Source organism: Balaenoptera borealis, assembly GCF_965194805.1.
Source record: "Balaenoptera borealis genome assembly, chromosome: 10".
Classification (NCBI taxonomy): Eukaryota; Metazoa; Chordata; class Mammalia; order Artiodactyla; family Balaenopteridae; genus Balaenoptera; species Balaenoptera borealis.
The window spans coordinates 53,929,413-53,957,149 of record NC_138874.1 but is presented as its reverse complement, the minus strand read 5'-3'; the positions used below and the strand labels follow the sequence as shown (position 1 = coordinate 53,957,149).

General features: G+C 37.1%; 1 protein-coding gene across 9 annotated transcripts in view; it reads left to right on the top strand.

The window, feature by feature from the left end:
• HERC4 (HECT and RLD domain containing E3 ubiquitin protein ligase 4) overlaps positions 1–27,737 on the top strand; it is a 130,454-nt gene that overhangs the window by 49,908 nt on the left and 52,809 nt on the right. For all 9 annotated transcript variants that reach the window (XM_082408608.1, XM_082408604.1, XM_082408602.1 and 6 more), the window contains 2 exons: positions 9,520–9,680; positions 27,179–27,255. In XM_082408608.1, the coding sequence (XP_082264734.1) occupies positions 9,520–9,680; positions 27,179–27,255 (238 nt within the window). The remainder of the gene's footprint in view (positions 1–9,519; positions 9,681–27,178; positions 27,256–27,737) is intronic.

Below are 27,737 nucleotides of genomic sequence, written 5' to 3'. Positions count from 1 at the left end.
TGAGCTTTTATCTGTAAATGTCTTAATTTCTTTCTCACTTTTGAAGGACAGTTTTGTCAGATAATCAGATTCTTTGTTGATAGGTTTTTTCTTTCAGCAGTTTGAATATATAAGCCCACTGCCTTCTGACCTGCAAAGTTTCTGCTGAGAAATCTACTGAGAATCCTATTGAGGATCCCTTGTATGTGACAAGTCACTTCTCTCTTGCTTCATTCAGGTTTCTTTCTTTGTCTTTCGACAGTGTGATTGTAATGTGTCTCAGTATGGGTCTCTTTCAGTTCTTCCTACATGGAGTTTCTTGAATGTTTATGTCTTTCATCAAGTTTGGGTATTTTTTGGTTATTATTTCTTCAAATGATCTCTCTTTACCTCTTTTTACCTTCTGGAACTCCCACAGTGCCCATGTTGGTCCACTTCATGATGTCCCATAGGTCCCTTAGGTTCTCTTTACTTTTGTTCAGTCTTTTTTCTTTCTTTTCCTGAGACTTAATAATTTTAATTGTTTTATGTTCAAGTTCCTGTATTCTTTTTTCTTTCTGCTCAAATCTGCCTTTGAATCCCTCCAGTGAGTTTTTTATTTTAGTTAATGTATTTTTCATCTCCAGAACTTCCTTTTGGTGTGTTTTTAGGTTTTCTGTTTTTTTATTGATATTTCCATTTTCTTCATATATTGTTTTCTTGACTATTTCCATGTCTTCCTTTAGTTATTTGAGCATCTTTAAGAAAATTATTTTAGTTTTTGTCTATTAAGGTTCATCATCTGGTTGTTCTCAGGGAACAACCCTGTTGATTTATTTTTTTAAAGTAGACTTTATTTTTTACAGCATTTTTAGGTTCACTAGAAAATTAAATGGTATATTTGTTTCAATTGATGAACCTACTGTTGACAAAAATAATCAATAAACAATCTGTAATAGGAAAAGAAAGGAGTTTTATTTGAGCCAAACTGAGGACAATAGCCTGGAAGACAGCTTCTCATATAACTCTGAGGAACTACTCCTCCAGAGAAGCATGGTTTTCAGCACAGTTTTATATCTTGTCAGAAGAAAGAACATCAAACAAGTCAGGGATACATTCCTTCAGGGCTTCCCAAAAAACAGATCAGCATGTACACAGCAAGTCCATATGGCCTTGGCACCTGGGAAGAGAGTCTTATCATCTAAGGAGTGCCAGCATTGGCATCCCAGGAAGGGAGGGATTTAATCTTTATTTTTAACATGGATATTCTTTACTTCTGGTCATTGTGCCCTTTTCTTTAATAATTACAGCAGATATACAGTATATGTTTGATAGGCCACAAGCAGGCTGTTTTAGTTAGGATTAAAATCATGTTAACTTATGTATAAGCCAGAATGACTTCCCCATACCTCAATATGTGAACATTTCTTTCATCGCTACATTGACAGATCATTACAGGTGTACATAGTGTATGTTAGGGTTCATTCTGTGGGTTTGGACAAATGTATAATGATGTGATCCACCATTATAGTATCATACAGGGTAATTTCAATGCCCTAAAAATCCTGTGTGCTCCCCTGATTTATCCTCCCCACTTCCCTAACTCCTGGCAGTCACTGATTTTTAGTCTCATAGTTTTGCCTTTTCTGGAATGTAATATAATTGGAGTCACATAGTATGTAGCCTTCTCAGATTGTCTTCTTTCACTTAGTAATATGCATTTATGGTTCCTCCATGTTTTTTCATGGCTTGATTGCTGATTTCTTTTTAATGCTAACTAATATTCCAGTGTCTAGATGTACCAGTTTGTTTATCCATTCACCTACTGAAGGACATCCTGGTTGCTTCCAAAGTTTGGCAGTTATGAATAAAGCTATTATAAATATCTGTGTCAGGTTTTTGTGTAGACACAGGTTTTTAACTCCTTTGGATGAATAATGAAGAGCAAAATTGCTGAATCATATTGTAACAGTATGTTTAGTTTTGTAAGAAACCATCAAACTGCCTTCCAAAGGAGCTATATCATTTTGGATTCCCATGTTGGTTTATTTTTTCCTTTGAATGGGCCTTACTTTCCAATTTCTTTGCATTCTCTGTGATTTTTTTTCTTGTTGAAAACTGTACATTTGAACCTAATAATGGGGTAACTCTAGAAATAATATTCTTTCCCTTCTCTAGAGTTTGCTGTTTTTTGTTTTGTTTTTATTTTTTGATTTTTATAGGTTGTCTCTGTGCCAAGGATCAGCCCGAGGTGTAAACATAAGGTCTTCTCAGGTCATTTCTGAGACTGCACCTTTTCCGGGGCATGCACAATGACTTTCTAAATTCCTGTGTATGTGCAGTTACATTTGAATGTCCTAGATCTTAAATGACTGACTTCTAAAAGGGGCAGAAGAAAAAAGAAAGGGGAGAAGATAGAAGAAAATAAAAGGGAAGAAAACACCAGCCCTTTAAATCCTCTGGAAGTCTCTTCAGCTGGAGGGGAATAGGCTTGTAACAGTGGTCAGAAGGGGTGCAGAAAAGACTTACCCATCTTTGTATCTGTACCTCTGTGATCAGAAGCAGCAATCAGTGATTGGAGGACCAATCTCAAATATAAGGACAGGGTCCTTATTGCCTACCCTGGCTCCCACAAGCTATGTCCGAGATACTCTTGGAGCACGTGGATTATTGCCTGTCACAGGGCTGAGGGTGAAGGGGTAGGTAGCTACTACTGTGCTAAATGCTGAAATTAATCAAAATTAATTGCAATTTACCACCCAAGCCTTCCCTTGGAAATTGCAAGCCTTTAATAGACTCCAGAGTTTTAAAATAGTTACATCAGACAGATTCTGTCACAGCAGTTGTTGTCTAAGTGAGGAGACAGATTCCTGGTGCTTCCTATGCCGCCATCTTCTCAGACTCATCCACTCATAGCTCCATCTTCGAAAACTCCTTTGCCCTCCTGCTTTTTAGTGCCACTGTTGCCATAAATTAAGGTCCATGTGTATGTGGATCTGTTTCTGTCATCTCTATCTTATTCTTTCAATATGTGTGTCTATCCCTGTTTGATTATTCTTGATTTCTCCTTGTATGTCTGTCAGTTTTTGCTTTTGCTTTTGAAGCTGTGTTCTTAAGTGCATAAAATTTAAATTTTATCCATTCTTTTTTTTTTTTTTAAGTATTTTCTCCTATTTCTTTTTTTTTTTTTTTTTTTTACTTTTTTTTAATAATTCTTTATTTTATTTATTTATTTTTGGCTGTGTTGGGTCTTTGTTTCTGTGCGAGGGCTTCCTCCAGTTGCGGCAAGCGCGGGCCACTCTTCATCGCGGTGCGTGGACCTCTCACTATCGCAGCCTCTCTTGTTGTGGAGCACAGGCTCCAGACGCGCAGGCTCAGTAGTTGTGGTTCACGGGCCTAGTTGCTCCGTGGCATGTGGGATCTTCCCAGACCAGGGCTTGAACCCGTGTACCCTGCATTGGCAGGCAGATTCTCAACCACTGTGCCACCAGGGAAGCCCCCTATCCATTCTTGATGAATTGAACCTTTTGTCATTGTGGTGGTGATCCTCTAGATCTCTAATATCATTTTTGTTTCCTTAAAGTCTGTTTTATCTGATGTGAATAGAGCTCCACCTGCTTTTATATTGATATATATATATATATATATTTTTTTTTTTTTTTACCTATTTATTTTTTTTCTATTCTTTTACTTTGTCTTTCTGTATGTTTTAGATGAATCTCATGTAAATAGCATTAAGTTAGATTTTTTTAAAAAATCCATCCTAACAATCTTTGTCTTTTAAATGGACCAATTTGCCAAGTTTTATGTTTTTTTATTATTACTAATATATTTGGGTTTAAACCTGCCATCATATTTTGTACTGTTTGTGCTACCTGTTTATTTTCGTTTTCTTTCTTTTCTTTTTTGCCTTTCTTTGGATTAATAATGTTTTTAGTCAGTTTATTTTTATTTTATTTTTAAAAATTTATTTATGTATGGCTGTGTTGGGTCTTCGTTGCTACGCGTGGGCTTTCTCTAGTTGCAGTGAGCAGGGGCTACTCTTCATTGCAGTGCGTGGGCTTCTCATTGCAGTGGCTTCTCTTGTTGCAGAGCACGGGCTCTAGGTGCGTGGGCTTCAATAGTTGTGGCACACGGGCTCAGTAGTTGTGGCACATGGGCTTAATTGCTCTGCGGCATGTGGGATCTTTCAGGACCAGGGCTTGAACCCGTGTCCCCTGCATTGGCAGGCGGATTCTTAACCACTGCACCACCAGGGAAGTCCTTTTAGTCAGTTTAATTCCCTCTACCCATTTGGAAATTTGGGAACTCTTTTTTTAGTTGTTACTCTAGAAATAACAACATTAATCTTTAAGTTATATTAATACTTTCCCCCTTTTCTGGAAGTTGTAAGACCTTCATTTACCTTCCCAACTTTTCTTTCTCTATATTTATTTATTTTCTTTTTTTGGCCATGCCGTGCAGCATGTGGGATCTTAGTTCCCTGACCAGGGATTGAACCCATGCCCCCTGCATTGGGAGCGCAGAGTCTTAACAACTGGACCACCAGGGAATTCCCATTCATTCTCTATATATTTTTAAACCCCAGAAGAACATTGCTTCATAATAGTCAGTGTACATTTAGAAATGGCTCTACATATATTTACTACAATTTTTTTCTCTTTATTTTTTACAATTAGTTTCATTTTCCTTTTATCAGCCACCCTTTGGAATTTTCTTTAAGTAGATTTGCAGGTGGCAGACTCTTTTGTGTAACTAAAAATGTCTGTATTGCACCTTCGTTCATGAATGATGTTATTGGTTATAGAACTCTAGCTTGGCATTTGCTTGCGGCACTTAAGATAACATTCTACTGTCTTTTGACTTCAGTTCTTCTGAGAAGTCGGCTGCTGGTATGTTGCTCCTTTGAAGGTAATTTGTCTCTTTTCTCTCTCTCTTCAGTTTTGCTTTCATTTGTCAAAGTATGGATTTCCTCATTTTCTTACTGGACTTCTTGAATCTGTGGAATAATCTCTCTTTAGATACAGCTTTTCCTTTCCTCACAGGACTCTGATTGGATGTGTATTAAATCGTCTCACTCCACCTTGTAGTCTTACTTTCCACATTTTTGTCCCTCTTTGCTGCCCTCTTGATTATTTTTATGATTTATATTTCAGTTCATTAATTCTCATACTATATTTTTTGTTAAACCTATATTCTTGATTTTGGTTATTGTGATTTTTCAGTTCTAGTGTTTCATACTGGTTCTTTTTAAAAATCTGAAACAACTTTTTTCTTTAATCTTTCCAGCTGTCAGTTTTCAACCTTGGCCTTTATTTCTTGGACATTAAACAAGTATGAAACATAATTATTCTAGATTCTTGTGTTTGAAAATTCTGATATCTGAAATCTTTTTTTTTTTTGCTTTTTAAGTTTATTTATTTATGTATTTTATTTATTTATGGCTGTGTTGGGTCTTCGTTTCTGTGTGAGGGCTTTCTCTAGTTGTGGCAAGTGGGGGCCACTCTTCATCGCGGTGGGCGGGCCTCTCATTATCGCGGCCTCTCTTTTTGCGGAGCACAGGCTCCAAACGCGCAGGCTCGGCAATTGTGGCTCACGGGCCTAGCCACTCCGCGGCATACGGGATCTTCCCAGACCAGGGCTCGAACCCGTGACCCCTGCATTGGCAGGCAGATTCTCAACCACTGTGCCACCAGGGAAGCCCCTGATACCTGAAATCTTTAGGGATCTATTTCTATTGTTTCTTCTTTCTGCTAGGTTTTGTTCATGGTACCCTGTTTCTTTGCCCAGTTTTGTGTGTTTGACCATGTATTTGAAAAATTATTTATGGGGATGATTTGACAAAGCCTTCCTTTCCTTTTTTCATATATGAATCAGGATAAAAGGTAAATAAAAGCTCAACATATAAGTGAGCAGAAATGCTTGCTATCTTAATCTTGTTTATTAGACTGTTGAAGTTATACATGAATATATATTCACTAAAGTGTAGAGATTTCAACTTTCCTTGTTTATCCACTTCATGAGTAATTCATTAAAAGATTATAAATATTTTTAGGTAATTTTTTTCCAATGAAATATTTAATCAGTCCCTTGTGAGATAGCACAGATTGTTTAATGTTATCCAGTTTTGTAATTTTTTTTTTTAATATTTTAATATTTATTTATTTATTTAATTAATTTATTTATGGCTGTGTTGGGTCTTCGTTTCTGTGCGAGGGCTTTCTCTAGTTGTGGCAAGCGGGGGCCGCTCTTCATAACGGTGCGCGGGCCTCTCACTATCACGGCCTCTCTTGTTGCAGAGCACAGGCTCCAGACGTGCAGGCTCAGCAATTGTGGCTCACGGGCCTAGTTGCTCCGTGGCGTGTGGGATCTTCCCAGACCAGGGCTCGAACCCATGTCCCCTACATTGGCGGACAGATTCTCAACCACTGCACCACCACGGAAGCCCAGTTTTGTAATTCTTAACAGTAAAAATGTGCTTGATTTGAATAGTTATTCTTAGCTCTGTAAACTTAGTTCTTTCTAGTAATTTTATTTATTTAATTATTGGACTGGGGGAGGAATTTCAGTTATATATTAATTGAGATGTAAAAAATTATCTACAGAGGGAATGTCGGTTGGTATCATGACCAGTTTGATTTCCAGATAGTTGGTACTGTAAGAACTATGTATTATTTCCTTATTAAATAATTGTCAGAAACTTCCTGAAGGAAGCAGGCAAGGGACACCAGAAATGTGAACTCATCAAAGAGATAATCCAAATGGAAAAGATTCTGATTCCAGTAGTATAGTGTCATATTGTTTTTGAGCTATTATATCAAATATAGGATTTGAGATAGTTATGTTTGTTCAGTGGCTCTCAACTCTTGACTTCATGCTGTAATCCTTTGGAGAGTTTTTAGTAATATGTATTGTTGCCTAGGCTCACTCCTAGGCAACTCCAAAATGCAGCCAGGGTTAAGAACCACTGCTTCAGTAGACCAGTTTGAGGAGGAATTTAACGAACTAGTATTGAGCAGTTGTTTTTAAACTGTTGATATGTTCCTTTGAAATGTCACAGCGGCTGCTTCCTGAAGGAGGCAGACTGGGCAATGTTAAACCCTTCTTCATCCAGAACAGTTTGTCTGTTTTATATGCTAGGATTCCATTTAATGTTTATTTTGTTAAGAGTATCCTTGATTTAGAATTTTTTTATTAACCTCAGCTCATCTGGCTCTGAGATAAGATGGTTGTTAGATTCTACTTAGTTTTCCAGTAATGTGACAGACTAGATAACTTGAAAACCCTTTTGAATCAAAACACCTTTTAAATAACATAGATTAGTTTACCAGCAAGTAAAGGGAATTCCACAGGGCAAAAACAAGGAAATCTGAAAAACATACCTATTAGTTTGAACTGACTCTGGAGCTGCTCTGAAAAAATTTGCCAATCTAGGTAACGTATTAATTAGCTTATTTTGCTAAACAAATCACCCCAAAACTTAGTGGCTTAATACAATTACCTATTTAGCTAATAATTCTGTGGTTCAGTGATTTGGGCTGGGCTTAGCTGGGCAGTCCTGTTTTCTTTTTTTGGCTGCATTGCGTCTTTGTTGCTGCGCGTGGGCTTTCTCTAATTGCGGCGAGTGGGGACTACTCTTTGTTGCAGTGCGTGGGCTTCTCATTGTGGTGGCTTCTCTTGTTGCAGAGCACAGGCTCTAGGAGTGCAGGCTTTAGTAGTTGTGGCACGTGGGCTCAGTAGTTGTGGCTTGCGGGCTTAGTTGCTCTGCAGTGTGTGGATCTTCCCGGACCAGGGCTCGAACCCGTGTCCCCTGCATTGGCAGGCAGATTCTTAACCACTGCGCCACCAGGGAAGTCCCTGGGCAGTTCTCATCTTAGCTGAACTTAGTTAATCAGCCAATGATCTGGGTAGGGGCTGGGTAGTCTGTGGGGACCTTAGCTGGGTCAGCTTGTCTCTGCTTCAGATTATATATCATCCTTCAAATGCTAACCTTGGGTTATTCTCATGATGGTAGAGCAGAGTTCCAAAAGAGAGAGGGAAAGAGTGCAAAGCCACTTGTGAGGCATAGGCTCAGATCTGATGCACTGTCATTTCTGCTGCATTCTGTTCAAAGCAAGCCGCAGGTCAGAGACCGGTTTTAAGACATGGAGAAATAGATTCACCATCTTGGTGGGAACACCTGCAGAAGTCATATTGTAAGGATAATGGGTATCGGGAAAAGAATAACTTGGGTCCTTTTTATAAACAGTACACCACAGATGGCAAAGGAGTTTGGAATAAGAGATGAGACCTAAGAACTGGTAGAGACAGTAGTGAGGCCTGTGAAACCATCTCCTCCCAGTAAAGCCGCCTCATGGGAAGCGTTCACAATGAAATATTCTCTTGCTAGTTTAAGGAGACTTTTCTGGCCTTGGCCTATTTTCTGGTTTGGATCTCCCCTCAGAATTTGTAACCACAGGACTGCCCTAAAGTAGGCTTGGGGCTTGTCAGAGTAGTCCTGGGTTGGTGTATATGTATTATATTTCACAATATATTAAGGGTTTTAAATGAAGTGACTGGCTGGCTGTTTTGAAAAAAAGAACTAGGAATGGTATAAAACATAGTCATTAAAAGTTTAAATTCAGTGGATAGTTGAAACAGCAGGTTGGACACACTGCTAAAGAGAAAAATAATGACTTGAAAGATAGATCCAAGGAAATTACTCACAAGGGGTATGGACATTAAAGAGAAGTTAAAAGACTGGTAGGGTATGTTGGGAAGCTGAAACGTTTGTCTAATATTATCAAGAAGAGAATTGAATAAATGGGAGAGACAGTATTTGCAGAAATAACACTTAAGAATTTGTCAGACTTGATTGAAGCCATAAAACCTGAGATTGAGGAACACAAGGCCTGAGCTGGATAATCACCTTTAACCCATTCCTAAACATACAGTAGTGAAGCATCAGAAGGAGTTGGATAGGTTCACTGCTTAGTGGGTTTTCTTTAGCTTCAGTTCCATAATTTCTTAGGTTTGCTTCCACTCTGCAATCTCTAGAGGAGTCTGAGTGTGTATACATAAGGATAAATTTCTTTTGAAGAAAGGAAACATTGTTTCGTCATGCAGTTTTATATATACCAATCTTCTGCCCAGTTCTTATCTTAAAACTTTTGAGTGATGCCCAGATGGTGGGCTCTCATAGACCATAGAGCTCTAAGCTAGAACCTGACAGAGAGGGAAGGCGGCTGGGGAGCTTTCTTGGACAGCATAGTTAGATGCTACCTCTAGTGCTAAATCATATATTGTAAGGGATTCCAGTATAGAGCTGGGCCTTTTTAAATTTGGATATTTGTGGGAATATTCTGGAATATGCTTTATGCAGCCTGCCTGTGTGGTACAGAATTCATTCAGTATAGAGTAAGGCTATTAAATATTTTGTACAGAAAATTTTAGAACTATAATGGTTTTATTAACTTACTTTTGAAGACAAAAATTATATCAGTAATATTTGCTATGCTTTTCTGAATGTAAATTGTTTGAAAGGTAACATTAAGTCTGAGGTTTTCTATCATTTTACTCTAGGCAGCACACTTCTGCTTTTGTTCCTTCATCAGGACGAATTTATTCTTTTGGACTTGGTGGTAATGGACAGCTAGGAACTGGTTCAACAAGCAACAGAAAAAGTCCTTTCACTGTGAAAGGAAATTGGTTCCCTTATAATGGGCAATGTCCACCAGATTTTGGTAAGTTCTTTTACATTAAAGCTTTGCTGCACACACTAAAATTATTGTTAAAATGTTGCTCTTAAAGGATGAACTTTTCTATGTTTTAAATGAAAGAATTACAAGATACATTGTTTAGTGAAAATAGCAAGGTACAGAATACTGTATATGGTTGCTTAGTTTGTTTATATATATGCATAAGGAAACCCAGGATAAATAAAATAATGAAAGTAGGTTGGCATATGGGAACTGAATGGTGACTAGATACCAGTGGGAGGGAAGTGTTTTTGTTTTTTATTTTTGATTATGGTAAAATACACATAATACAAAGTTTATGAACTTAACGATTTTTAAGTGCACAGTCAGTAGTGTTAAGTACATTCACATTGTTGTGTAACTACCTCCAGAGCGTTTTTGTCTTGCAAAACTAAAACTCTGTGTTCATTAAACAACAATTCTCCATTCAGTCTTCCCACTAGCTGGCAACCATTCTGCATTCTGTCTCTGTGAATTTGACTTAGCTCTAAATATCTCATAAGTGGAATCATACAGTATTTGTTTTTTTGTGATTGGCTTGTTTTATAAACTTAGCATAATGTCCTTAAGGTTCATCCATGTTACAGCATGTGTGTATAGACCACATTTTGTTTATCTGTGAATTGCTGATGGACATTTGGATTGTTTCCACCTTTTGACTACTGTGAATAATGCTGCTATAAACATGGGTGTATAAATGTCTCTTCAAGACCCTGCTTTCAATTCTTTTGGGGTATATACGAGACTTTAAAATTATATAACATTTTCTATTTATCTGAAATTTGAACATATAAATATATTACCTATTTGAAATATTAAAATATAAAATTTGCTTTTATATCCCTACTGCTTTAGCCAAATCTATATTTTTGTTTTCTCTTACTCTTTTAATAGATCTGGTTATCTTTTCAATGATACTAACTTAATACTTAAAGAATTTGAAATGTTCAGATGCTGTTTTCTCATTCACTTCTTTGACATGCTGCAACCAAAATGTACTTTTTAAAATATTTCCTTTACCATCCTAAACTATACCTCAGAATTGTTTTCTCATTTATTTTATCTATGTTTGATTGTCTTTGGGATTTTTCTCTGAGTTGTGGGACTTGAGTCGAGACTATTCTGTGATGAACCTACTATGAAGGTTGACATTTGAAAAGGTCCATCACTTTTTTTTATTTAACAAAGGTCAGGATATGATACTATTTTTTTCTTGTTTTTGTTTGATTTTGTGTTAGAATATGGCTTCGCTTTCTTCCAGTCACTCTTAGGTTTGGAACTTGCATTTATTTTAGTAGTATCGTTCTTTTTCTTATGTCCTTAGGAGCATGCTGGTGTTTCATCATATCAGTTTCTTCCACAAGGCACCATTAATAACCTAACAAAGAGATTTGTAATTTAAAGCAGCATGGATATTGTAAGGAATCATGTATTTCTGTTTATACAGTTTAGTCACTTAGAGATGCATTTTGTTGCCTTTGAAACTGCATACCTTAAGATTATTTGCATTAAAGTGGGAAAGGAAATGGAGTTCTAAAAGCAGTCATTTTTGCTACAATTTAGTTTCATTAAAAAATTGTTTATTCACAGTAGCCAAAAGGCATAAACAACTCATGTCCATCAACAGATGAATGGATAGAAAAGTATGATATATACATGTAATTGAATATTAGCCATATACAGGAATGAAATTTTGGTACATGCCACAGCATGGAAGAAACTTGAAAACGTGCTAACTGAAAAAAGCCTGACACAAAAGGATAAATATTGTATGACTCCTCTTGTATGAGGTACCTAGAACAAATTTATAGAGACAGAGAGAACACTGGTTACCAGGGTCTGGAGGGAGGGGAGAATGAGGAGTTGTTTAATGGGTACAAATTTTCTGTTTGGGATGATAAAATGTACTGGAGGAGAATAATGGTGATAGTTGCACAACACTGTGAATTTGCTTGATGCCATGAATTAACACTTTAAAATGGTTAAAACAGTAAATTTTCTGTTATGTATATCTTACCACTATTTTATATATATAATATATATAATGGCTGATAATTATTTTGTACTATACTAAAGCTGTGTAGGATAGGAACTGATTAAATGTGAATTAAATTTACTCAGCCCCTCTAGAAGTTAAGTCCGTGGCCCCCCACCATAAATCACATTGTTAGCATAAACTATCTGGTATGGCCTCAAGGCCACAGGTAAAAAAAGACACTCTTTTTTTCACACACACACACACACACACTGTATTTTATTTTTACAAGAGATAAATAAACTGACACCAAGCATTGTAAATGGATGACCACAACAAAAGCAACAATGATTGCAATTACCAAACACGAAACACACTCATACTCTGTCGTAATATTGACATTCAGTCCAGTAATCCTCCACTGTAACAGCTCCTTTACTTTGCAGTGAAAATTGATTTGTATATTTTTTGCCTCTGAGTCCTTGTGGGATTTATTTTATTTAATTTTTAAAAATTATTATTATTATTATTATTTTATTCAAACAGAAAGTCACAAAAATTATAATCATCCTCATCAGTTCACTCAGTCCCAAGTAATTAATTTTTTTTTTTCATCTTGATCTTTTGTTAGCACTTTTATGAATTCATCACTTTTCCATTAAAGTTCTGAAAATGCTTATTCATTCAGTTCAGCAGTATGGTCAGTTACCAGAAACCTGTACTTGTCAGAGTCTTTTCCATGAATTCCTTGACGATGAAACCCTTTTATAGGAACATTTTTGCAAAAGCATCAGAGTACACCCAGAACTGTCTGTAAATGACAAAAGACTTAAAAATGACCACGGTTAAAGATTTGATGAAAGTTCATAATAATGCAATTGACAAGGAAATTTAGTTATTTCTGAGATATACATTTTAAAGTAATAACTAGAATTATGACTTATAACATTATACCAGAACATATAAGATTTTTAGAAATTTCATGTAATGTCTGAAATATTTATATTAACATATTTCCATACAAATAACCCAAAGAAAGTTTAGTATTAGTTGTTTGTTTTTGTTTGTTTTTTTATACTGCAGGTTCTTATTAGTCATCAGTTTTATACACATCAATGTATACACGTCAATCCCAGTCGCCCAATTCAGCACACCACCATCCCCATCCCACCGTGGTTTTCCCCCCTTGGTGTCCGTACGTTTGTTCTCTACATCTGTCTCAACTTCTGCCCTGCAAACCAGTTCATCTGTACCATTTTTCTAGGTTCCACATACATGCGTTAATATACAATATTTGTTTTTCTCTTTCTGACTTACTTCACTCTGTAGGACAGTCTCTAGGTCCATCCACGTCTCAACAAATGACTCAATTTCGTTCCTTTTTATGGCTGAGTAATATTCCATTGTATATATGTACCACAACTTCTTTATCCATTCATCTCTTGATGGGCATTTAGGTTGCTTCCATGACCTGGCTATTGTAAATAGTGCTGCAATGAACATTGGGGTGCATGTGTCTTTTTGAATTATGGCTTTCTCTGGGTATATGCCCAGTAGTGGGATTGCTGGATCATATGGTAATTCTGTTTTTAGTTTTTTAAGGAACCTCCATACTGTTCTCCATAGTGGCTGTATCAATGTACATTCCCACCAACAGTGCAAGAGGGTTCCCTTTTCTCCACACCCTCTCCAGCATTTGTTGTTTGTAGATTTTCTGATGATGCCCATTCTAACTGGTGTGAGGTGATACCTCACTGTAGTTTTGATTTGCATTTCTCTAATAATTAGTGAGGTTGAGCAGCTTTTCATGTGCTTCTTGGCCATCTGTATGTCTTCTTTGGAGAAATGTCTATTTAGGTCTTCTGCCCATTTTTGGATTGGGTTGTTTGTTTCTTAATATTGAGCTTCATGAGCTGTTTGTATATTTTGGAGATTAGTCCTTTGTCTGTTGATTCGTTGCAAATATTTTCTCCCATTCTGAGGGTTGTCTTTTCGTCTTGTTTATGGTTCCCTTTGCTGTGCAAAAGCTTTGAAGTTTCCTTAGGTCCCATTTGTTTATTTTTGTTTTTATTTCCATTACTCTAGGAGGTGGATCAAAAAAGATCTTGCTGTGGTTTATGTCAAAGAGTGTTCTTCCTGTGTTTTCCTCTAAGAGTTTTATAGTGTCCAGTCTTACATTTAGGTCTCGAATCCATTTTGAGTTTATTTTTGTGTATGGTGTTAGGGAGTGTTCTAATTTCATTCTTTGACATGCAGTTGTCCAGTTTTCCCAGCACCACTTATTGAAGAGACTGTCTTTTCTCCATTGTATATCCTTGCCTCCTTTGTCATAGGTTAGTTGACCATAGGTGCGTGGGTTTATCTCTGGGCTTTCTATCTTGTTCCATTGATCTATGTTTCTGTTTTTGTGCCAGTACCATATTGTCTTGATTACTGTAGCTTTGTAGTATAGTCTGAAGTCAGGGAGTCTGATTCCTCCGGCTCCATTTTTTTTCCCTCAAGACTGCTTTGGCTATTCGGGGTCTAAAAAAAGACACTCTTAACAGGATATTCCCAAGACTTTGAGACTCTCTCCTTGGAACTAGGCAAAGGGCAAACTTTTCTTTAGAATGTTATAGTATTAGTGTATAGGAAAACTGTATTAGTTTGCTAGGGCTGCTATAATAAAATATCACAAACTCAGTTGCTTGAACAGTACAAATTTATTGACTCAGTTGTGAAGGCTAGAAGTCCAAGGTCAAGGTGTTGACAGTGTTGCTTCCTTCTGAGGGCTATAAGAGAGAATCTGTTCTATGTGTCCTTCCTAGCTTTTGGTGGTTTGCTGGCAATCTTTGGTATTCCTTGGCTAGTAGATCTCTGCCTTCATCCTCCCATGGCATTCTCTCTATGTGCCTATCTGTGTCCAAATTTTGCCCTTTTATAAGGACACCAGTCATTTGGTATTAGTGGTCCACCCTACTCAAATATGACTTCAACTTACGTAATTACATCTACAGTGACCCTATTTCTGAATAAGGTCACTTTCTGAGGGTACTAAGGATTAGGACTTCAACGTATGAATTTTGGGGGAGCACAATTCATCACATGACAATGTCCCAGACCTGACAAGTTTTAATCTTCTGCTGCGCCAGAGACATCATAAGCATTGGCTCCATAAGTACAACCAACTTTATTCTTTAAGATGACTTGTCATATCTAATTCAATAGCCATCATTCTTAATATGACATTTCAGGTAAGTTCGTGGTTACATAATTGATTTGCTCAATCAGTTATGAAAGAAGTACAAACTAGTGAGAAGGGGAACGTATTCTTACTGAACCCATGCAGATAGCAACATTACTATTAAAAGTAATGTTAATACTATTAAAAGTAATGTTTGAATTCTCATTGAATTCTGGGGATCAGCAAGAATCAGATAAAATGTTTTTAATTGACATAACATTATATTTGTTTCATGTATATAGCATAACAATTTGATATTTGTATATATTGCAAATGATCACCACAATAAGTCTAGTTAACATCTGTCACCATCGTTAAAAATTTTTTTTCTTGTTATGAAACTAAGATTTACTCTCAGCAGCTTTCTAATTTGCAGTACAGTATTATTAACTGTAGTCACCATACTGTACATTTCAGTCCCATGATTTAGTTTTTTTATAACTGGAAGTTTGTGCCTTTTGACCCCCTTCATCCATTTTGCCTGGCCCCCACCCCCAGCCACCTCTGGCAACCACTAATCTGTTCTCCATATCTATGAGCTTGGTTTCAGTTTGTTGTTGTTGTTTGTTTTTTAGATTCCACATGTAAGTGAGATCATACAGTATTTGTCTTTCTCTTTCTGACTTATTTCACTTAGCATAATGCCCTCTAGGAATCATGTGTGTTGTCACAAATGGCAAGATTTCCTTCTTTTTTATGGCTAAATAATATTCCATTGTATGTATGTGTGTATATACATGTGTGTATGTATATACTTACACACACATACACACACACACACCCCATGTTTTCTTTATCCATTCATCCATCAGTGGAAACTTAGGTTGCTTCCATACCTTGGCTATTGTAAATAATGCTAAAATGAACATGGTGGTGCATATATCTTTTCAAATTAGTGTTTTTGTTTTACCCAGAAGTGGAATTGCTGGATCATATGGTAGTTCTGTTTCTAATTTTTTGAAGAACCCCCATACTGTTTCCATAGTGGCTGCACCGATTTATATTCCCATTAACAGTGCACGAGGGTTCTCTTTTCTCCACATCTTCACCAACACTTGTTATTTCTTGTCTTTTTGATAATAGCCAGTCTAACAACTGTGAGTTGATATCTCCTTGTGATTTGCATTTCCCTGATGATTAATGATGTTGAGCATCTTTTCATGTACCTGTAGGCCATCTGTATGTCTTCTTTGGAAAAATGTCTATTCAGCTCTTCTGTCTATTTTTTTAAACCAGGCTGTTTGTTTTTTGATGTTGAGTTACATGAGCTGTTTATATATTTTGGATATTAACCCCTTATCGGTCATATCATTTGCAAATATTTTCTGCCAATCAGTAGGTTGTCTTTTTGTTTTGTCAGTGATTTCCTTTGCTGTGCAAAAGCTTTTAAGTCCAATTAGGTCCCATTTGTTTATTTTTGCTTTTGTTTCCTTTGCCTTAGGAGACAGATCCAAAAAAATATTGCTACGATTTATGTCAAAGAGTGATCTGCCTGTTTTCTTCTAGGAGTTTTATGGTTTCCGGTCTTACATTTTGGTCTTTAATCCATGTTGATGGTTTCCTTTGCTGTGCAGAAGCTTTTTAGTGTGATGTAGTCCTACTTGTTTATTTTTGCTTTTGATACTTTTGGTGCTAAATCCAAAAAATCATCCTCAAGACTGATGTCAGGGAGCTTACTGCCTATGTTTTCTTCTAGGAGTTTTATGATTTAGGTCATATATTCAAGTCTTTAGTCCATTTTGAGTTAGTTTTTTTTTTTTTATAAATTTATTTATCATTTTTGGCTGCGTCAGGTCTTTGTTGCTGCGTGCGGGCTTTCTCTAGTTGTGGCAAGCGGGGCTACTCTTCGTTGTGGTGCACGGGCTTCTCATTGCAGTGGCTTCTCTTGTTGAGGAGCACGGGCTCTAGGTGCACGGGCTTCAGTAGTTGTGGCTTGCAGGCTCTAGAGTGCAGGCTCAGTAGTTGTGGCGCACGGGCTTAGTTGCTCCGTGGCATGTGGGATCTTCCTGGACCAGGGCTTGAACCTGTGTCCCCTGCATTGGCAGGCGGATTCTTAACCACTGTACTACCAGGGAAGCCCTTGAGTTAGTTTTTGTGTATGGTGTAAGATAGTGGTCCAGTTTCATTCTTTTGCATGTGGCTGTCCAGTTTTCCCAGCACTATTCATTGAAAAGACTGTCCTTTTCCCACTGTGTATTCTTAGTTCCTTTGTCCTAAATAAATTGATCATATATGCATTGGTTTATTTCTGGGCTCTCTATTCTGTCCCATTGATCTATGTCTGTTTTTAATGCTGATACCATACTGTTTTGATTACTGTAGTGTTGTAATATAGTTCAACTCTGCCCTCACTCTTGGTTGTCTCTCAAATCTTTGTTAATGTCCAAACAATCTATATTATTTTTAGTGGCTCTCAGTTAGTTGAGAATGTGCCAAGACCTGTCAGTATCCCAAAGGGGAGAATTTCAGCAATACCTAGATTCAGGCTGATTGATGCCAGACCCTCAGGCAGTGGCTTTTAAGTATGCAAATGTATATCGTCCTGTGGGACTGCAAGGGAAAGTCACACTGCTGCCAGAACTAGGCAACCTAGAGGTGTCCCTTGGGTGGCAGCTGTGAAAATCAAGGCACCAGCTAAGGGTACAAGCTCCTTTCCAGGAGATATTGGCAAGTTAAAGCAAGGTAGAGGGAGAGCGCAAAGATGGCATCCACCAGCTTTCGTCCCCAAAGATCACCTCAGTAGGTTGCTAGAGGTGTAGAAGCCTTGGGCCAAAGCTCCAGGACAAGCAGATAGGCCTTTTTCACAGAAAACTGGGGCATGTTTCTGTTTGTTGTTTGTGCTGTGCACTGGGGATGGTAGCCAACCCAAAACTGTCTCTCCAGTTGTTACAGTCCCATGGGACCCAGGATACAAGCCCAGCTGTCCACCAGAACCAGGCAATCAAGGGGCATCAGTTAGGTGGCAACCACAAAAATGGGGGCACCAGATGGGAATACGAGCTCCCCTATGGAAGAAACGGATGTTCTGGAGTGCAGCAGAGGGATGGTGCAAAGATAGGGCCCTCCTTCTGAGATCTCTGAGAGGATTACAACAGGCCCTTTGATGTGGGTTTAATTAGAAGCCTGCCTCTTAGGCCAAAGCTGTATTAGATAAACTAATAAGCCTCTTCTACAGAAAGATTGGGCACCTCAGTCTGTTGCCTCTTGCTGTGCCCTGGGGTGGTAGTCAGTTAAGAACTCTTTGTCCATTGGTTTTAGTCCTGTGGGACCCTTGAGCATAATCCCCTGCTGGCCCCCAGACTCAGGTGATCTAGAGGTGTGCCCTGAATGGCAGCTGCAAAAATCAGGGCCTCAGAAGAGGATATAAGCTCCTTTCCAGGAGATACTGGCAAGCTGAAGGGAGAAGAGAAATGTTGTTTTTTTTTTTGTGTGTGTGTGTGTGTTTTCACCATCAATTTAATATATCTGTGGCAGAAATTTACCTTTGGATACCATAAAAATGTCGACTAAGATTTTCTGCAAAAACAATATCTGAATTTTGAATTGTAGGCTCCATTGATGGTCCAGAACACTGAAAGAGAGGCAATTTTTAAATTTAAGTTGAAAACCTTTTAAAATATAAATCATCTGAGCAGGCTTAAAAGAAAGAAAATCAAGCAAATGTTCTTCAAGCTTGGTGGATGATTCATAATAAGTTGGAAGTTCCAAGATAAGTTCAACTCTACAGAGTAGCCAGCAAGTCATGACAATACCACCAACGTATTCAAAAGCACAATGAGCTATACAGCCATACTGAATAGTATAGCCAATAAGCCGAAAGGTTTTTCCCAGAACACCACGAAGCATAGTTCTATGTAGACTCTGCCACCATTGGCCATAGGTCTTTTCAATGATACATTCAATTTTTAGGCAGTTGCAGGGCTTCCAGAAAAAACATCTAAAGCATGTCTCAAAGCATATATAGGTGATCCATGGTTTCAGGATTCCTCTAGTCTCAAAGAACTCCGAAGGCTCTCAGCCAGTACTCCGAGAAATGTTTTTTTAACATTTCATTTCAGCGTACCAAAGCAGAGTTTACAAAATTGATGTGAATTAGATTACTTTAGAAGAAGGAGAAATGACTCCCTATAAGGGAGATCCAGAAAACAGAAAATTAAAGCAAAGTTAAACATTATGGATCTTGGATTGTCAGTTTCATAAAACTGCTTATCAACTTAAAAAAATGTATGAGAAATCCTAATGTAGTCCACTGGTTTCTTTTGAAAGTTCTCTAAGCCACGTCTCCTCAGAAGCCTGTACCCAAGTGTCTATTCTTTGACGTATAAGTGGTTTCAAATACCAGGTACAGTCCTTTTCACAGGGCTCTGAGACTATCCTTCTTTGTTGAAAGTACAAACTCTGGCCTGTAGCTTATAGGAAGGCCTTCAGACAAGCATCAGAATAAAACAAAAACTAGTCAATAGATGACAGAGGCTTAAAATGACTATGGCTTATTTATTATTGATAATTGTCAAGGGGAAAGATATGACAAGGGTTCATAATAAGAATAAATACAGTTGACAAGGAAATTTGGTTGTTTCTGTGACATGGAGAACACATTAGAGGCATGTTTTGGAGATACTGTGGTTTGGTTCCAGAATACCACAATAAAGTGAGTCAGATAAAATGTTTGGTTTCTTGGTGCATGTAAAAGTTATGTTTACACTATTCTGTAGTCTATTAAGTGTGCAGTAGCATTCTTTCTTTTAAAAATGTACATATTATATCTTAATTAAAAATACTTTATTACTAAAAAATGCTAACAATCATCTGACAACACAAATCATCAATTGCCACAAATCAGCAATTTGTAAAAACCACAATATCTATGAAGCACAATAAAGCGAGTTATGCCTGTATTCCAAAAAGGTTTTTAAACAATGTTTCTAAAGATGATGATTAAGCCTAGTCTCAAAGAAGTCAGTGATTCCTTACATCTGATTTATGAATATGAATGAGTATAACTTTTTACAGTTGAAAAAAATCTTGAGATATAATATGATAATCCTGAGACCTAATGTACCAGGAATAACACCAAGAATATCAAAGAGATTCAGTAAGTCAGGGATCAAGTTTAGACATGTATATTTTTATAAAACGCCATTTGAAAATCACTGGCCTAGAAGATGATAGATGTGAATAAAATAAAGGTTCAATAATAACTGAAATTGGGGGAAAAAAAACTGAAATTAGGACAGACAGCACTATACCGCCAGAACTTTTATAAATACAGGAAAACTTGATAGAACTATTTCATAAGAGTTTTGAATAATGTTTCCCTTCATATTTAAACATATGGAAAGCAAGGACATTGATGAATCTCCATGGATTTCTCATAAAACACTTTTTGAAATATATTAATTTTTGAAATTTTTATATTAATTATATTTACCATGTAAATTAGAAATTTTTATAGTAATTACATTTTTGAAATATCTTTATTAATTTAGAGAGGTGAAATATTTATATTAATTACTTTTACCATATAAATTTAACCTAGGGAAGGTTAAGTGTCTTCTGATTTGACAACTCTTCCCATGCAACTCTTATAATAGTAACACATCAAATAAACTTAATTATTTCTAGCATCTCTACTTATATGTTGAAAGAACAAATCATTGTGATTCTCCATAGCCTCTCTGGGAAATCTCAAAGATATTTTCACTAACACATAGAAGGTATCTTGGAAGTTTTATTTTTCGAAGTTTAGGATCTGATTCGGGGAAGTGTGTTAGTTTGCTAGGGCTGCCATAACAAAATACCACAGACTGGGTGGCTTAAACAGCAGAAATTTATTTTCTCACAGTTCCAGAAGCTACAAGTCTAAGATCATTCTGTCAGCAGGTTTGGTTTCTTCTGAAGCCTTGGCTTGCAAATGGCTACCTTCTTGCTGTGTCCTCATGTGACCTTTTCTCTGTTTGTGTGCGTTGCTGGTGTCTCTTCCTGTTCTTATAAGGACAGCAGGCATATTGGATTAGGGCCCCACCCTAACAGCCTCATTTTACCTTAATCACCTCTCTAAAGGTCCTATCTCCAAATACAGTCATATTCCGAGGTACTGAGGCTTACAGCTTCAACATATGAATTTGGGGGCGGGGGTGGACACAATTCAGCCCATAACAGGAAGACAAAAATCAAAAAAGTTGTAAGAGAAGATTGGAACACTTTATTAAAAGATGTAACCTTTGATGCTTGAGAAATAATACTTGGTTACCTATTTTACTGAAGTGACAGTAAAACATTTCAAAATAAATGTAAATGGTAATATGATTGAAAAGAACTTTAGCTTATTCATAAGTGAGGAGTCTTTGTTCTTTTTTTTCCCACTTAAATAATGAAAAACAAAATCAACATCAAGTATAGAAAATTATTCTAGTAAGACACAGAATTTTTGCTCTTTGACAGATTACACAAAAGTAAAAAAATAACATAGGTGAAGGCATGGGAGCATACCCTTCAAAATTGAGTGAACTTTGCTAAGATTTTAACATATTGTATAGCTTCTTTCAGAATCAAGTATAAACCAAGGAAAATAAAATTCACTTACCATGTTGTGTCTTCAGTTATGTTCTTCTGTATTGTGGAACAAGCTGATAGTTGCTCAAGGACAGTGGTATTGTCTCAGAGGGTTCATGAGGTCAAAATGACTTTCATGTTAGTACTGTTATCTGTGTTAACATGCAGTGCCTTTGTTCTTGTTCATTTTCAGATAAGTCTATGAGTATTTTTAAAATTTCTTAATTTTCAATTCTGATGTGGTATGTATTAGTGCTTTTAAGCCCTTTGGGGTCCTGAATAAGTCCTAAGAGTGTAAAGGGATTCAGAGATCATCAAAAAACTACTTCTTTTCCTTGTAAGTCAAAGGCACATACATAGTTTTATCTCTGTCAGTATTGCTCCTAAATAGAAGTACACTTTACAGAATTGTAAATAGCTCAAACACATCATTTAGGTAGATAAGTTTCTGAAGAGTGCCCTAATCAAGACTCAGTAAATGGGGGGTGGGAGTGGGGGAGGGTGCGTGGGCAGGGGAGCCTATTTCAAAATTTTCTGTTTTTCCTGACAGTGTATTTTGTAGAGAATAAGGAGGTGAACTAGCCCTCCTAGATATGACAACATATACTATAAAACTGTAACAGTTAAATCAGATTATTGGTATACATATAGACTTTTTTGTGTGTTTTTTAATTTATTTTTTGGCTGCGTTGGGTCTTCATTACTGCCCGCAGGCTTTCTCTAGTTGCAGTGAGTGGGGGCTACTCTTTGTTGCGGTGCGCGGGCTTCTCGTTGCGGTGGCTTCTCTTGTTGCGGAGCGCGGGCTCTAGGTGCGCGGGCTTCAGTAGTTGTGGCATGTGGACTCAGTAGTTGTGGCTCGCGGACTGTAGAGCGCAAGCTCAGTAGTTGTGGCGCACGGGCTTAGTTGCTCTGTGGCATGTGGGATCTTCCCGGACCAGGAACCCGTGTCCCCTGCATTGGCAGGAGGACTCTTGACCCCTGCACCACCAGGGAAGTCCCTAGACATTTAGATTATTATAGCTTAGTGGAAATCCGGTGGTGGGAGGGGAATCCATGTATTGCCATTATTGTTGGGTTGGCCAAAAAGTTCGTTTGGTTTCCTGTAAGCTGGCTCTAGTAGCGCTTAGTTGTCTTTTACTTCATTTGAAACAATTTTGTTAGATTGTATTATGACAGCTGTGTCATATCAGTGTGCATTAAAAAAAGACATCAAAATTGGTGAATTTTTGTGTAGCCATTTTAATATTGAAGATGGGAAAAAAAAGTAACTTTTTTGGCATACTATGCTTTATTATTTCAAGAAGGGTAAAAATGCAACTGAAACGCAAAGAAAAGATTTGTGCAGTGTATGGAGAAGGTGCTGGGACTGATAGAACGTGTCAAAAGTGGTTTGTGAAGTTTTGTGCTGGAGATTTCTTTCTGGACGATGCTCCACGGTCCGGTAGACCAGTTGAAGTTGATAGCGGTCAAATTGAGACATTAATTGAGAACAATCAACGTTATACCATGCAGGAGATAGCCAACATACTCAAAATATCCAAATCAAGCATCAAAAATCATTTGCACCAGCTTGGTTATGTTAATCGCTTTGGTGTTTGGATTCCACATAAGTTAAGTGAAAAAAAACCTTCTTGACCGTATTTCTGCATGCAATTCTCTCCTTAAGCGTGATGAAAACATTCCATTTTTAAAACAAATTGTGATGGGTGATGAAAAATGGACACTGTACAATAATGTGGAACAGAAGAGATCATGGGGCAAGCGAAATGAACCACCACCAACCACACCAAAGGCTGGTCGTCAAAGAAGGGATGTTGTGTATATGGTGGGATTGGAAGGGAGTCCTCTATTATGAGCTCCTTCTGGAAAACCAAACGATTAATTCCAGCAAGTACTGCTCCCAATTAGACCAACTGAAAGCAGCACTTGACGGAAAGTGTCTGGAATTAGTCAACAGAAAACGCATAATCTTCCTTCAGGATAATGCAGGATAATGCACATGTGTCTTTGATGACCAGGCAAAAACTGTTACAGCTTGGCTGGGAAGTTCTGATTCATCCGCCATATTCACCAGACATTGCACCTTCGGATTTCCATTTATTTCGGTCTTTACAAAATTCTTTTAATGGAAAATATTTCAATTCCCTGGAAGACTGTAAATGGCACCTGGAACAGTTCTTTGATCAAAAAGATAAAAGGTTTTGGGAAGATGGAATTATGAAGTTGCCTGAAAAATGGCAGAAGGTAGTGGAACAAAACGGTGACTATGTTGTTAAATAAAGTTCTTGGTGAAAATGAAAAATGTCTTTTATTTTTACTTAGAAACCGAAGGAACTTTTTGGCCAACCCAATATATAGGTTTTGTTCAAACTCCAGTTGATTGGCAGTGGCTCTTGGAGTTATAGGAAGGACTATATGAAGTGGAAGTTATGAGAAGGACTTTGAGAACACTTTCGGGATGGAGGAGAGTGCCAAAGTTGTTTAGTGTTGTATGTTATAGGTAGAAGAGGTGTAGTGTCTCTTCATAACTTTAAAACAGGGCATCACTAATATGTGGAGAAGGGGAAAGAATTACTCAAAACATGAAAATTGGGAGGAAAATGTCAGTTTAGATCCTAACCTAACAGTATACACTAAAATAAATTATAGATGGATTAAAGTTAAATGTAAAAGAGTTCTTAAGAAAATAATTCTATAATTTGAGGATGGGAAAAACCTTTCTTACCATTATGGCAGTGAAAGTCACCATTAAGAAAGAGAGCAACTTCCCTGGTGGTCCAGTGGCTAAGACTCCGCGCTCCCAACGCAGGGGACCCGGGTTCGATCCCTTGTCAGGGAACTAGATCCCACATGCTGCAGTGAAGATCCCACGTGCCGCAACTAAGACCCAATGCAGCCAAATAAATAAATAAATAAATATTTTTAAAAAGAAACCCACTTCCTCTTTAAAAAAAAATAAAAGAATGAGATAAATACATTTGATTTAATGGAAAAAGAAACTTGTGAGTCAAAATTAAATAATTATTTAGAAAAAACGTTTGTAACGAATATAACCTGAGGTTAGTAGCCTGAATATCCAAAGTGCTCATACATATTGGTGTGAAAAACAGTAAGACACCTAATAAATGAATAAGACAAACATTTAGACATGTAATAGGTAAAGGAAGTTAACGGAAATTCCCATTGAGGAAATCCATGTTACTAAGAAACATGTAAAAATTATAATCAAATAAATACAAATTCAAAAAGCCAGACGATAGTAAATAAATGGAAAAGAACAGCATTAGTCTTTCCTATTACAGATTAATGAACTATGTGGTAGATAGGGAGAAGCTAATGGTCCAACCACAAGATGAGGAAGTAATATTAGTGTATCATTTTTCAACCCACAGTGAATTAATGGTCTAAGCATTGGGCATCAATGGTTACTAACATCACAAAAAGGAACCCAACTACACATTATGTGCTTACTGATGGAAGAACAGCCCCTTCCACCACCATGTAATAGTTTTGTCAAAATAATTGACTTATTAATCTAATTAAATCCTCTCTAGATCCAACTACCAATTTATAGGAAATACAGAAGACTGAGAGAAATGTTAGGAGAATCCTTGAGGATATAATCAGCAAAATCCAATCTGCAGGAAGCTGTGTAGGACAAATGACTAGGTTTCACAGACTTTTTTACAGTAGTAATTAAAAGGAAATTAAGGAAAATAATTTTTGGTGCCCTACTCACAGCCCCCAGAAACCCATTCATGTACTATAGATTAGTCATCCGTTTACTTGATGATTATTTAAAGAAGGCAGAATCACCTTTTAGGAACAAACGAATAACATCCTGCTAAATTTTTTGAGGAAGTGCATGACTTCTTGTAGACTTGTGAGGATGATGTAGAGAAAAGATTTTAAGTTGAATGATTGGTTTATTTAATATTTTAGATTTACCCTTTTAATCTGTTCTTAAAAATTTTTGGCCTTAGAGCAGTCTTGTTGTGGAAAATTTGGTCATATTAATGTTCTGATCTCTGAAGCTCTTATTATTAGTATTTTCTAAGCTAGATAATTTTTTATATTATATATTCATATTAAATATTTACTGAGTTCTTTTACAAATAAAATATTGTGCTTGGTAGTAGGGAATGATCAAGAAAATTAAGATGTGCTCCCTTCCTTAAGAATTTATAATTCTGTAGCAGTGGTGGTCACAAATAATACAAGGTGAAGAATTAGTCAACTAAAGAGTGGGGGGTCAGCAGTAGGAACACAGCAATGGATTATATTTGGAAATAACTAGCCTTAAATTACATTGTGGAGCTATGGTGTTTTGGTATGTGATACTTCTAAATACTAGGCTAGCGGTATTTTTGATAATAGATACTCTTTCTATTTTGAGGTACAGGAGAGGAGAAAAAGGAAGAGGCTTTGAATGTCTTTTTATAAAGGCACATTATTGAAACGAAATTGAGTTATTTGTAGTGAGGTGGATGGACCTAGAGTCTGTCATACAGAGTGAAGTAAGTCAGAAAGAGAAAAACAAATACCGTATGCTAACACATATGTATGGAATCTAAAAAAAAAAAAAAAAAGTTCTGATGAACCTAGGGGCAGGACAGGAATAAAGTCGCAGACGTAGAGAATGGACTTGAGGACACAGGGAGGGGGAAGGGTAAGCTGGGACGAAGTGAGAGAGTAGCATTGACATATATACACTACCAAATGTAAAATAGATACCTAGTGGGAAGCAGCTGCATCACGGGGAGATCAGCTGGGTGCTTTGTGACCACCTAGAGGGGTGGTATAGGGAAGGGTGGGAGGGAGATGCAAGAGGGAGAGGATATGGGGATATATGTATACATATAGCTGATTCACTTTGTTATACAGCAGAAACTAACAACATTGTAAAGCAATTATACTCCAATAAAGATGTTAAAAAAAAACCAAACTTTTAAAGAAAAATAAACACCACAATAAAACACAAAACTTGAAAAAAAAGGTACTTTATTGTTCCTTCTTTACTTCTACTAAATTTGCATATTAACTTTTATGTTTTTGGACCTGATTTGGGTGTTATTGATAAATAGTTGTTAACAAAGAGCTATGTGTGTCATCTTACTTTTGTACAGCTATATTGAAAGAGAAAATAATTTTACATTATGAATTTTGCATTACTCAAGAAGATTTAACATATACTTGTTTGTTGTCATTCTTTTTAAAAGTAAATATTCCCTTTTTTTTTGGCCGTACCCTGCGAGGCTTATGGGATCTTAGTTGCCCGACCAGGGATTGAACCCAGGCCACGAGCAGTGAAAACGCCAAGTCCTAACCACTGGACCACCAGGGAATTCCCCAAAATGAATATTCTTATTTTTTATTTTCTTCTGAGCTATCTTCTATACCTTTCATTCAATTTTTACACCATCTTCAGTTTAAAATATATTGAGATAATAAAGATCTAGACTAGAAAATGCCATTTTTTGGTGAGCAGGTCAAAAGAAAGACTTGTTAAACTTATCAAATGCTTGTTGTGCTTGTGGGATCATTAACATTTGTCACTTGGTCAGTACCATCTCCACAGCAGTCAGAACATTCTCAGTCATTTTGTATCATTGAGCCCATGATCGGGAGGTCTCATTAAGTTAGATGATTAAGAGAAAATCCAGTAGCATATTTGATGCTCTGAAAAATGCATATAAATCTTGAATGTTTTATATTTTATTTTTATTACAGATTCTGAAGAATATTTCTGTGTAAAAAGAATTTTCTCAGGTGGAGATCAAAGCTTTTCACATTACTCTAATCCCCAGGTAATAGTAATCATATAAATAATTACTAAGCTCAGATAATTTAGAAGTTGTTTTTAAACCCATATTAATGTTCTTTATATGTTACAAAGTAATTGCCTTAATTTTTTTTTTCCTCGGGTCTATAGAATTTTTCAGATCCACTTGATAAGTTTTTTTTTTTTTTTCTTTATTTATTTTTGGCTGCTTTGGGTCTTTGTTGCTGCACGTGGGCTTTCTCTAGTTGCAGTGAGCGGGGCTACTCTTCATTGTGGTGCACAGGCTTCTCATTGCGGTGGCTTCTCTTTGTTGCAGAGCATGGGCTCTAGGTGCGCGGACTTCAATAGTTGTGGCTCGCGGGCTCTAGAGCGCACTCTCAGTAGTTGTGGCACACGGGCTTAGTTGCTCCGCAGCATGTGGGATCTTCCCGGACCAGGGCTCGAGCCTGTGTCCCCTGCATTGGCAGGCGGATTCCTAACCACTACGCCACCAGGGAAGTACCCGTT